This window comes from Gambusia affinis, linkage group LG03 (genome assembly GCF_019740435.1).
Source record: "Gambusia affinis linkage group LG03, SWU_Gaff_1.0, whole genome shotgun sequence".
NCBI classification, from domain to species: Eukaryota; Metazoa; Chordata; class Actinopteri; order Cyprinodontiformes; family Poeciliidae; genus Gambusia; species Gambusia affinis.
This window is the reverse complement of record NC_057870.1, coordinates 31,677,380-31,689,700: the sequence shown is the minus strand read 5'-3', so window position 1 is coordinate 31,689,700 and position 12,321 is coordinate 31,677,380. Positions and strand designations below refer to the sequence as shown.

General features: G+C 42.1%; 2 protein-coding genes across 2 annotated transcripts; one reads left to right on the top strand and one right to left on the bottom strand.

The window, feature by feature from the left end:
- Window positions 1-84: 84 nt before the first annotated feature.
- Window positions 85-3,576, bottom strand: srp19 (signal recognition particle 19). Its single transcript, XM_044112210.1, has 5 exons — window positions 3,376-3,576; window positions 991-1,066; window positions 841-912; window positions 639-747; window positions 85-278 (listed from the first exon to the last, which is right to left on the bottom strand). The coding sequence occupies exons 1-5, from the start codon at window positions 3,411-3,413 to the stop codon at window positions 148-150; spliced, it is 426 nt and encodes a 141-aa protein (XP_043968145.1). The 5' UTR covers window positions 3,414-3,576; the 3' UTR covers window positions 85-147.
- Window positions 3,577-4,271: 695 nt separating this feature from the next.
- LOC122828563 (serine/threonine-protein phosphatase 2A catalytic subunit beta isoform) lies at window positions 4,272-12,125 on the top strand. The gene is made up of 8 exons (XM_044112207.1): window positions 4,272-4,673; window positions 7,983-8,021; window positions 9,825-9,995; window positions 10,260-10,433; window positions 10,520-10,609; window positions 10,676-10,837; window positions 11,019-11,137; window positions 11,440-12,125. The coding sequence occupies exons 1-8, from the start codon at window positions 4,572-4,574 to the stop codon at window positions 11,510-11,512; spliced, it is 930 nt and encodes a 309-aa protein (XP_043968142.1). The 5' UTR covers window positions 4,272-4,571; the 3' UTR covers window positions 11,513-12,125.
- Window positions 12,126-12,321: the final 196 nt, after the last annotated feature.

Sequence of the window (12,321 nt, the reverse complement as noted above, 5' to 3'; positions counted from 1 at the left end):
ACAGTTAGAGATGGAACTATGAATATTTAACAGATGAATTCTGCAGAAGATTTTAAACGTCCAGGAAAAATGAAAACAAGCAGCTGGAGTTTCAGGGTTTAGTTCAGTCTGACTCAGATTCAAACTCAAGAAGAAGAAAGGTTGAGGTCATTTCTTCTTCTTCTTGCTCTTCTTGCCCCCCTCGCCCTGCTGGGTGCTGCTGTCACTTCCTCCGCTCTTCTGGGTTCGAGTCTTTAGTTTGGGGATCATCTCAGCGACGTAGAACATCACGTCCTTCCCTGGAGAGAAGAACCGGACATCTTCTGGTTACGTTTGAACCGAAACGTTCCCGGGTCGGTTCTGTTCTGGTTCTACTGCAGAAAATCATTACTAAAAACTTTACATCCAGGACTGGATGGTAAAAACCAGAATGAGGAGAGAAACCGGGACGGATAAGAAAATAAAAGTCATGATGCTAATTAACTTAGCATCATTAACTGCACTGCACTCCTAATCACAGGAGAGATTAGGAACCAGAAGCATTCTCTGATGGATGGAAGAGGTTCTCGGGTTCTGGACGTTTTGAAAACATTTCAGTTTTAGCTTCTGAGCTGCAGGAGAGGAAAAACCAGGAGAGGCGCCACCTGCTGGAAACTTACGGGATCTGAACTTGTCCTGACACAGACTGCCGTCCGTCTGCTTCAGCTGGACTCTGACCCGACCTCTGAACTGGACGTCCCGGTTCCACTCCCTGGGATGCATCTTGTTCTGGAAGACAAACGGAACCAGAACAGAACCAGGACGGATCAGGTGCTGTGTTTGGACCCGGGAGCGTCTGTGAGGGAAGCGGTCGGGTTCTACCTCCACGTAGACGTTCATCCCTGCAGCCGTCAAAACGTCACGGATCTCTGCGCAGGACGGGTTCTCCACCGCCTGGAGACAAAACAGGAGCAGCTGGGTCGGTACCGGGTCGGTACCGGGTCGGTGCCTCATAAAGACAGAAAGACAAACCTTCTCTGTGGGGATCCGGCGTCCCTCCGCCAGCGTCTTCTTGCTGTTGATGTAGATGGGATAGACGCAGATGAACCTGAAACACGGCAGATCAGATCAGGTCCGACATCAGCAGCTTCAACATTATGATTTAAAGATATTTACATTATAAAACCTTAAATTAATCCCTAACAGCAGCTCTGATTTGTTCCAAATACACAAAAAAATCAACCAAGCTTTGGCTTTTTTTAAAATATAGCATCTAAGATACCAAATAATCAACTTTTATTTAGTCAAGCTTTAATACAAAACTTTAAAAAATTGTTTTATTCTTTTCCCAAGCAACAGGAACAACTGGAACTCACTTCCTTCATCTGTTTTAATGTAACAAGGTTTGTAAAAGAGCCCTGCTTAATAATTTAATCATGACCTTTTATTTTAACATATTGATCGCATCGCGACTAAATCAGGTCGAAATATAAAACCCCACAGCGCATATATATATATATATATATATATATATATATATATATATCTATCTATATATATATATATATATATATATATATATATATATATATATATATATATTTGAAATGTCTTGAAACTTAATGAAGATAAGACAGAGGTGGTGATACTTGGCAGATCCACTGTAGATTCCCTGACCAATCTGGGCTCTTTGGTCCAGTATGTCAAGCCTGTCATTACACATTTAGGGGTCAAGATGGAATCTGGTCTAAAGCTGGAAACACGGATTAAAGCCGTTGTAAAATCCAGCTTTTTCCACTTAAGACAAAGTAAAACCTATTATTTCCAGACAACACTTTGAAACAGTGATCCATGCATCTGTGACCACACAGCTGGATTACTGTAATGCACTTTACATAGGAGTCAATGACTTAATGTTTCCCAGCTTCAGAGGTTACAAAATGCTGCTGCACGTCTTTTAACAGGAACAAGAGAATGTGACCATATTTCCCCTGTTTTAGCTTCCTTACACTGGTTACCAGTACATTTTAGGATTCATTTTAAAATCCTTTTATTTGTTTTTAAAGCTCTTAATGGCCTTGCCCCTCCCTATCTGTCTGAGCTGTTACATTCTCACACACCCTCCCGTTCCCTCAGGTCAGCTGCTCCTGAAGGTAACAACAATAAAATCCAAGCTCAGAGGTGACCGGGCTTTTTCTGTGGCAGCTCCCAAGTTATGGGATGATCTTCCTTTGGCCTCTTCACTTGTTGTTAAGTCCCTTCTTAAGACCCATCTTTTTTCTTTGGCTTTTGGCCAAATCTGAGAGGTTACACTTTGTTTCATTGTGTCTGTATGTATTTTATTTTTCAGTCTTTTCTATCGTATTGTATTTTATGATTGTGAATAGCACTTTGGTCCTGTCGGTGTATAAAGTGCTTCATAAATAAAGTTGGTATGGTAGTGTAGTACTTGTATGTTTCTGCTGATGCAGCACTATTTCCCATACTTGCTAAGTCGATCTGAGTTTAGGTGCGTCACTGTGCATTTATCTCGTTAACGGAACTCTGCATGCAGTGGGTGTGTGTTCCAGGGGAATGTTTGGTGGCGGGACTCTTTTTCTGTTGGATGCTCGCTGACTGGTGTGGACATATAAAGTTCGTCTGCATCGCGTTAGAGCACATAAACCACCCAGCTGTACTCCCTTCGGTTATCTTCATTGAAGAAGGATTAACATTATTCCCTCCTGGAGTGGTTATTATCCTGCACCTTTACAATCCATCCGTGGGCCCCGATAACAGTATATATAGAGCCCAAATCATCAGTAAAACATTAAATATAAGATATTTTATCACTTTTTACCAGAACTAAAAACATTTCTGTTTAGTTGTTTGATAAATTTTAATTTAGTGAGGTTTTCCACAGTAGATCCTGTTGGATGGAGACATGAGAGAAACTTTATATAGTTAAAGCAAAACCTTAAAGCCTCTAAACGCTACAGTGAATTCAGAGAGAAAAACCTGGAGGTTCAAACCGACTTCCTGACGGAAAAGGGAAATGCTTTCATTCGACTTTGTACAATTATCTCACATTTAGAAGAAGATAAGTTTGAAATTCAAAGTAACATTGGAAGGATCTGCGGTTATAGTTCTGAAACACAATAAACCGAAGAAGAGATAATACACGTCATGCTAAGGAGCTCAGAACCAAGCCAAACTTTATGGAAAACCACCAGAGTTTGTATCATCAGTCAGCTAAAATCTGAAATAATGTATGCCGAATTACAGAGAGACGTTTATATCGACCTGTTTGCAGAATTGGGAGCAATTATCTAATAAAGGCGACCATATTCTGTTGTTTTATTAAATTCATCGGTGCTTCTAGGGGGTTTCAGCTGGCGGAGGAGCTAACTCCGTTAGTTTTAAGTGAGCTGTACTTACCTTTCTTTATCAGCGGGGTTTTCAGTCAGATGAGCCATAGCTACACCGACAACAGGACCGGTTTGATCTAAGCTCTCAACTCATTAAAGTCACGTAAAGAATAATAAATTATTCCATCAGGAGCTAGCTGCGGTAAACACGAAGCGGACTGGAAGCTAATGGCTTCTTCAAGCTCTGTGTGGTCAGTGAGACACCCTGGTGGATTCATACTGCCACCATGCGGCGACATGGAACTTCACAACGGATTTCTGCTAAACTACAGAAGTAGAGCCGGGATAAAAATAATGTTTCTCTCCTCTTATTTGTACACAAACTGAGCTGTTCTAATACTATTTTCTATCTGCTGAGACTGCTGCATCATTCTGAGTTAGTCAGTTCAGGTGAATGTAGCGTAAACCGTAGATATGATCACTGGAAGTTTAGTGTTTTTTTTTAAGTACAGTAGATGTCCTTGGTATGTCTTTCAGTTGCACCTTTCCAGTGATAAATCTTGTGCTTTTTGGCTGAAATCTTAAATTTAACAAACAAAATTAATAAGTAGACAACCTTCTTTTACGATTTCTGGCCAAAACCATTTTTTAAATAATTGAACAGGCTGTTCAGTCTTTTATTTCACGTATTGATCATTGTAATTCACTTTATTTTGCCATAAGCCAGTTTTTACTAAGCCGTCTCCAAACCAGTTAAGTGGTGCTATTTTAAAAAAATCAATTTTAAACACTTTGGCTAATCTAACAGTTATTTTAAAGAGCTATCCAATAATTTTCTGATTGTTATTATTATCATACTGATATACAGTATTCAAAAGTAAAAACGTATGTTGGCGCCACCTAGCGCTCCTTTGCAGTTCACGGCCTCTCCACCCGGCGTCGCTGCTGAGTCGGATCTGCGCAATGCTAAAGTACCCGGATGTTATTGCAGCTAGCTCTTTTAGCCTCTGCGACGCCGCTCCGTTCTGCCGCATCGGGGACTTTCGATGCGTTTCGCTCCCGCAGCTCTTAGAAACAGTTTTTAATGTCGGGAAGTTAACAGACCTGGTTTATAATGACAGAAGTGATCTGAAGATATCAATATTTCTCGGTGTAGTTGTTGAATTTGTTCGCTGTTTGGCGGGACTGGGTTTGATATAACAATACGCGGAGCTGAAGCCAGGGGCTGAAACGCAGATTGGTTCAGTTTTTACCACAGTCGCCGTCATGGAGGATAAGACTTTTACTAAAGAGTTAGACCAGTGGATTGAGCAACTCAACGAGTGCAAGCAGCTGACAGAGAACCAAGTCCGGACGCTTTGTGAGAAGGTAGGTACTCCCGTCTGATTCCACTGACCTCCATTTCATAGTAGGCCCCAGCGGCTCGGTCTAATTCCTGGAAAGGCAGTAACGTTGAGGGTTTTTGGCCCAGTTTTAGAGCTGTCGTACAGAGCTCGACGGTGTTTGTGTGCCGTGTTGAAAATAAATCACAGCCAATTTTTCAGGTTTTTTTTTTTAAGGTAAAAGTGTATTTGTGAAGATATTTATGGAAACTACAAATTAAAAACTGACGGGCTAAAAATGCGCACCCTGGTTACCCATCAAATAGACGCAGCCCATTTTACCGTCCGTTAATTAAACCAACTAGATTTTCCCTTTCCTTATCTGCTGAAACGCCCTTATTTCCAGTATGTATTGGTTTTAGAAGCTAAGTGACCAGCGGATCGGTTAATGTGACGCCGTGCTGCTCTCCACCGCACCCTCCCCGGATCGATCAGAGGTTTTGTTGCATAAAGCTGTCCGGCCTCCCAGACTTTAGACGGCTCCACCGTGTTGCTGCAACAGAAATAAATTTAGAGCCGCTCAGCTCAAATAATTGTCTTTATGAATCCCTGCAATAAACCCCAACATACCGCTTTCTGAAAAGTGTCAGGATGTTTCTGGCTGACAATCCATGAATGATGGACATCAGGAAACGATCGTTGAAGGAGGAACAGGCCAGATATAAACTCTGGAGTTTTATTCCAGTGAAAATAAAACATTTAGTACTTCATATTTAAAAGATTTACGGTATAAATCTTAACTCAGTCGTTTTACAACAACTTTAAGCAATATTTCATCATATTTCCACCATGATGTCGTCATAGTTTCAGTTGAACTTCATGGGATTGATCAGCTGATTAGATCTGGTCTATCAAAGGAGAAACCTGAATAATGAAGAGCTGCAGATTTTATCTAGAGGCTTATTGTAGTTATTAGGCTTTTTCACTAATTATTAAAATTACTTCTGTGTGTAATGATTATTGTACCCCAACTTAACTTGAATAGTTCAATCAGTCATAATTAATTGTGTGAATTACTGCTTTGACTACAACTGTTTTTAAAATAAAGTTCCCCCCTGATCAGTTATCTGTACTGGTTGATTAATGTTTCATTAATGGTAGAACTAGTTGGTGTTGCGCTCTCTGCATCTATAAGCAGCAGGAACATAAATCAAATACTCGATTTTGAATAAGGAATTGGACCGAGCCGCTGGGACCTACTATGAATCGTTTGCATTTTCCACAAACGGGAAATGCTTTGCTGTTTTTGGTTTCCAAGGAAACGGCAAACTCTCCTCTATTCATGGATTTCTCTGGGAAATCAAATTTATTCACATTAATTTTTAAAACATAGAGAGAAACTGCAGCCGATGGAGCCAAAGTATCTAAATGCGACCTTGACATGCTATTGGCTGGCGTCAGTCGTTTCCTTGCTGCTGATTGGCTGAGCCGCTGTAAACGTTAGCTTCTGCGGCAGAGCAAAGACTGTTTCCAGTCTGCGTATTAATTAGGAGTGCACCGATTTATCAGCCAGCTAATTTATTGGTGCTGAATTCCTTAATTTTGGTGTGAAGCTGATCTTATCCACTGATGTTATCAACCTTGGCAAAGGTCTGAAAATCAACCGCTATGCTTTTCTTTTCTCCTGTGAGAGAAGCTCGACTGACAAACCCACCGACCAAGTCAAGTCTGCACACTTACAGCTAACAATAGTCACCCCATTGTTGATATATTGAGCAACATTTCAGACAAAAACATGGTATCGGCCAAAATCATAATCGGTAAGTTAGGCTTTTTAAAAGATCGGCGATCTGCCAGAAAACTGCAGTCGGTGCAGTCCTAGAATTAATACATATTGGAGTGGATTTGGATTTTGAACTTTTAAAAAGTCATGTTTAGGTTCTCCAGCAGATTTTGGTATTCCTAAAAAACAAACTCATGAGTGAACTGAGGTTAAATTAACAGAGCCATGTTTTATCTGGAGAAAATAACCACTCCCTCCATCTATGGAAAACAAAGACATGAGAAAAAATATATTTTTGTTAAAAGTTTGATGAAAACATTAAAGAATAAAGATGCTGAAGCAGCTTCCAGCTCTGTTTAATACAGATCTGTTTCATATAAATATATAAATATATACCTATATCTATATAGATGTATCTATATAGATATATATCTGAAACAGATCTGTTATCAGACTGTACATGAACCAGGAGGCAGCGGCCATGTTGGACTGACACTGAGCCGCCCTGCAGAGTGACTCCCATCCAGTCTTATTATTTTAATAACCAGAAATATGACCAACTATAATAATCTCTGATTATCTCTGATGTCTCGGCTCGTTCCTGTTGGGTTTCCAGTCAGTTGAGGAGTTATTATTTACACATTCATATGTAAATAACAGTCTGAAAACATCAAACCTGCAGAGAAAACCATGTTTCTCCTCTAAACACCAGCAGGTATCAGAACCAGTTTTACTATAATTAATAACTGATCTATGGATCAGATGGGACGAGTTCAGAACTGTTTATGAACCAGAACCTCTGAGTAGTTTATAAAATATCAAATGGTTCTGAAAGTGAAGATGAGGTAAAATATGTTCCTGTTTTATTAAAGTCATATCAGTGTTGGTAAACCAGCCCACATGTTCAGTTAAAAACATCCAGTACTGGTTGCCAAGGCAACAGCTGCTCGGCCTGGCAATGGTTTTATTCCCCATAAAAACTTAAAACAAATTAAAAATAATTTTTTTAAATAAATAAAGACTCTCAGAGAGGGAAGGCGGTTCTGTTTGACCGGCTCCAGTACAACCTAACTGACTGATCGGCCAATCAGACGCTTTGTCGGCCATGTTTGTTTTGGTCTGAGGCTCAGGAAAGCCGACTGTCATCCTCATGATGCAGCGTTTAATAAATTATGTTAGAAAATAAATATTTATTATTAATTAGGAGTCAATAATATCAGTTTGTTTATGCTGGTTAGTTGTGGTGGTCATAATAATATTTAATATTTTATCATCATTTGAAAACAGCATCATGGAGGTTTCCTGACCCCAGCAGCCGCTCAGGTCGTGACCTTTAACCTTTCCTCTGCTGCTGTTCCTATAAACATCAGATTATTCAGGTTCTACTGGGCCAGCTTTATGTCCTCCATGGGTGGTTTCCATGGAAACCGGTCGGTTCTGACCGGTTTCCATGTCCGGTCATGGACATGGAAAATGTGATGAGCTGATCATGAGCTGAAAAATGTGATGAAGTTGTGATTGATCCATATCTTGATATTGATTATTAATCTGCTGATTGTGTTTTCCTTTCAGGCAAAGGAGATTCTGACCAAGGAGTCCAACGTCCAGGAAGTGAGTTAATTTCTCTGAATCGGTTCTGGTCACAGTGACCCACACAGGTTGGAACAGAACCAGCATGGGTCCAGCCTCTGAAACATGAATTACTAATCTATTGATCCAAACGGCGGCGACCAATCAGAACTCAGCAAACAGGCTCCACCACAGAAGAAGAAATGCTGGAGGACGAATTGATGAGGTTCTGGTTCTGAACCTGTCCTCACCCGGCTGGTCCTGTTCCCAGAGAACAGGAAGTGGTGACATCACTTCCTGTTGGGGTCAAAGTTAAACTGATTAAAGTTCCAGATTTATTCTAAATATTTTTTTTAATTTCCGTTTATTGATTCCGATAAAACATTTAAATCATTTATAGATTAATTTCTGCCAGTAAACGTCCTGGAGTTTCTGTCTCAGTCCAGATGAACAGCTTCTGTTGGTTCTGGTTCTGGGCCGACTGCGGTACCAGATGGCACCAGATCAGGTTCTGGAGGCTCCGGTCTGTTGCTCTAATGTTCTACCACATGTTGTCCTTCCACTAAGTTTTGCCAGGCTGTTTGATGCTCTGGATTCTGTTGATCCTGACTGGACTGAACAGAACCAGAACCTATCAAACATATTTTATTTGTCTGATGTCACTTTTCTGTTTCTGAGAAACATTTTAGTTTTTCTGACTGAAATCGATATTTTTAACGTTTTCTGTCCGTTTCCTCGGTGACGGGACAGCGGTCCATTAAAGGTTCTGGTAGAACCGGACCCGACCGCTCTGGGGTCTGGCAGGAATAACGGGGGTGTGTCTGGGAATTACGCCCCCTGAAGGAAGGATTTAGAACTACATCTGATTCTGTCTCTAAAATTAAACATTAACAATTTTTAATGTTTATGAAAAACGTATCAGACTTTAGTTTGAGTTCAGAGATGATCTGAACTTAGTTTAAAACTAGGAATTAATCTGAATGATAAATTGATTATTGAAATTTAATAATCTAAATTGACTTTAGGCAATATAATGTTTTTTTATTGACAGAAAATTAAATTATTAGTTCATTCTTATCTTTTAATGTATTTCTAATATTGTCTAAAAAGGCTTAAATTTGGTTAAATGAAAACTCTGCCAATGTAACCTTGCTAATGGTGATCGGGTACTTCAATCGGGTCTGCGTTATGTTAATAATGAGACAGGATGAGATGAAATGCTGTTTATCTCTCTGTGTGGAACAGGATAGGAACTGATCAGGGATCAGGATAATCACCGCGGGTACAGCACCTTACAAAGAATAGCATTTTGTTAGCATCAAGCTAACATAACATTTCACTAGAGCGTTAAGTCAGTGAACCTACCTGCCCATTTCTCATGAACTGGCAACGAGCTGTGTTCACTACATTTAACGATACCAACCACCAGAAGGGGGCGCTGTTTCGCCCATTACACATTAACCCAAACTTGGGAGTAATGACAAGTGGAATTCTCTACTACAACATTAACTATGTTACACCAAACGTATCAGTTTTTAAATCTAAATTAATCTCTGCAGATCTGTTGAAAACTGAGTTAAATGAATAATATTTCACTGCATTTCGAACCTTGTTGGGTTTGGGTCTCATCTGGTTCTGTCCTGAAAGTTTGAACAGCTGGAAAATTGAACGAGATGAAGAAAAATCAGCTGATTTATGTAGTTATTAATATTAACCATCGGAAGCTCCAGCGTCTTTTTCACTGTTGATCCTTAAAGCCGCCGTTTGTCCTGGTTTCTGTAGCACTGGGAGGCGGCCATGTTTCCCAGGTTGTGTCTAATGCTCCGCCCCCTGCTCCCTCTCCAGGTGCGATGCCCGGTGACGGTGTGCGGCGACGTTCACGGTCAGTTCCACGACCTGATGGAGCTGTTTAAGATCGGAGGGAAGTCTCCCGACACAAACTACCTGTTCATGGGCGACTATGTGGACAGAGGATACTACTCTGTGGAGACGGTCACCCTGCTGGTCACATTAAAGGTAACGCCTGCTGAACAAAGGTCAGAGGTCGTCCTGCAGCTTTACTGCTGCTCCCGTAAACCCTTCAGAGTCCATAGGAAGTGATGTCAGACAGGAAGAGCAGCTGCTGATGACCTCAGAATCGCTGAGTCATCATCCAGACTGCTTCCTGGATCACAATCACAGCCTGAGGCTCTGATGCGTTCACTGAGCAGGAACTGAGTCAGGTTTTTCAGTGATGGACCTGTAACGGAGCCTTGACCTCCAGCTGGCCTCGCCCTCCAGGTGCGCTTCCCGGAGCGGATCACCATCCTGCGGGGGAACCACGAGTCCCGGCAGATCACGCAGGTCTACGGCTTCTACGACGAGTGCCTGAGGAAATACGGCAACGCCAACGTCTGGAAGTACTTCACAGACCTGTTCGACTACCTGCCGCTCACCGCGCTGGTGGACGGCCAGGTGAGGGCGCCGGCGAGGCGGGAAGGGGCTCCAGAAGGGGCCGCTGTGGTGTTAGCCTAAAGCTAATGTGTTCCTGTCTGCTCCAGATCTTCTGTCTCCATGGAGGCCTGTCTCCGTCCATCGACACTCTGGACCACATACGGGCCCTGGACCGCCTGCAGGAGGTCCCACATGAGGTACGCGTGCCCCCGTTTGCCCCCCGTACCTCTTGTCTGCCCACTGTAACTGTTGGTGTCCCTCAGGGCCCCATGTGCGACCTGCTGTGGTCCGACCCGGACGACCGCGGCGGGTGGGGCATCTCCCCCCGCGGCGCCGGCTACACCTTCGGTCAGGACATCTCAGAGACGTTCAACCACGCCAACGGCCTCACGCTGGTGTCCCGCGCCCATCAGCTGGTCATGGAGGTAACGGGTCGCCACGACAACCACACTACTTAATATTGTTAAGCAGATGTGTGAACGACGTTACGTTTGTTTGGATTAAATCATGGAGTCGAAGTGAAACGTCCAGAACATCAGAGATCTGAGCGTTAGAGCTGAGAACGATGCGTTCAGGGTCTCACTCTGCTCCGTCTCCGTCCCTCAGGGCTACAACTGGGGCCACGACAAGAACGTGGTGACCATCTTCAGTGCTCCCAACTACTGCTATCGCTGTGGCAACCAGGCGGCCATCATGGAACTGGACGACACCCTCAAATACTCTTTGTGAGTCGACCGAGTGAAGAGCTGCAGGAACTGAATCTGTTATTATTCAAGAGCCAATTATTTTTATCCAAAAAATTTATCATATCCAAATAATCAATTACTAAAATAATGAACTGCAGGCCTAATATTCAGTCATTCCACCTCTGAGACAGAATTTTTTATGGTTATTTTATTTTTATTCTAATAAATTTTAAGGATTATTTAACTTTTATTTTCTGCATATTTGAATGAACTGAAGGTTGTTTTGATATTTTCATGTGACTTCCTGTCAGCTGATCGTAACTGAATGTTTTCGTCCTCAGCCTGCAGTTTGACCCCGCCCCTCGCCGCGGTGAGCCTCACGTGACCAGACGCACTCCTGACTACTTCCTGTGAATGTCCCATCCCTTCCTGTCAGTCATCCACGAACAGCCCCGCCCCCACACACACCTTTCTCACCCCTACCCCTTCTCATTTTGGATGAAAAGAAGTTATTAATATTTCTGATGATGATGATGTTTCTGTACCAGGGAGATCCTGATTGGCTGATAAATTTTAAGCTCACAGAGAAGCGACCTCCTCTGCAGCCGTGTTGTCAATATGCTGTCATTAATGCTGTGCTTCTGGGGAGATAAACACCTAAACTATCATCTATTTTAGTTTTTCCTTTTCCTTTCTTACATGTCTGAGAAAAACAAGATAATAAAACGACCGTCGTGGACCAAATGTGCCATATTCAGATCCTTTTACAACATCGCAGGTTTCTTTTCTTCTTCTTTTTTACACCTCTCTATAACCCGACATGACATCACCACACATCTGATGGCAAATGTGCTTTTTTTCTGTTGCAACATCATTTTAAGATTTAAAGATATAGGAACAAAAAAGTTTGCTTCAAGTAGTCCAGCTGTCAGTTTTAGGTGTCCAGGCTGCAGCCGGTGGTCATCTCAGCAACTATATTACTGTAAGACAACAGACGTATGAAATAAAATGTCCTATTGACAAACTACTGCAGCCTCAGTCTCTTCTTCTGCTCCTGCTGCCCTACAGTTGCTACAAACTACAGATTCTGCTTCATGTTGTTCAGCTGTTCTCGGCATTAAACTGAGGAAAAACCTCCAGTAGCAGCATTGATGCAGTGATTCCAGAGAGACCTCTGACTGAAGACTAAAGAATAAATCAGAACCACCCTGCTGCCACCAGGG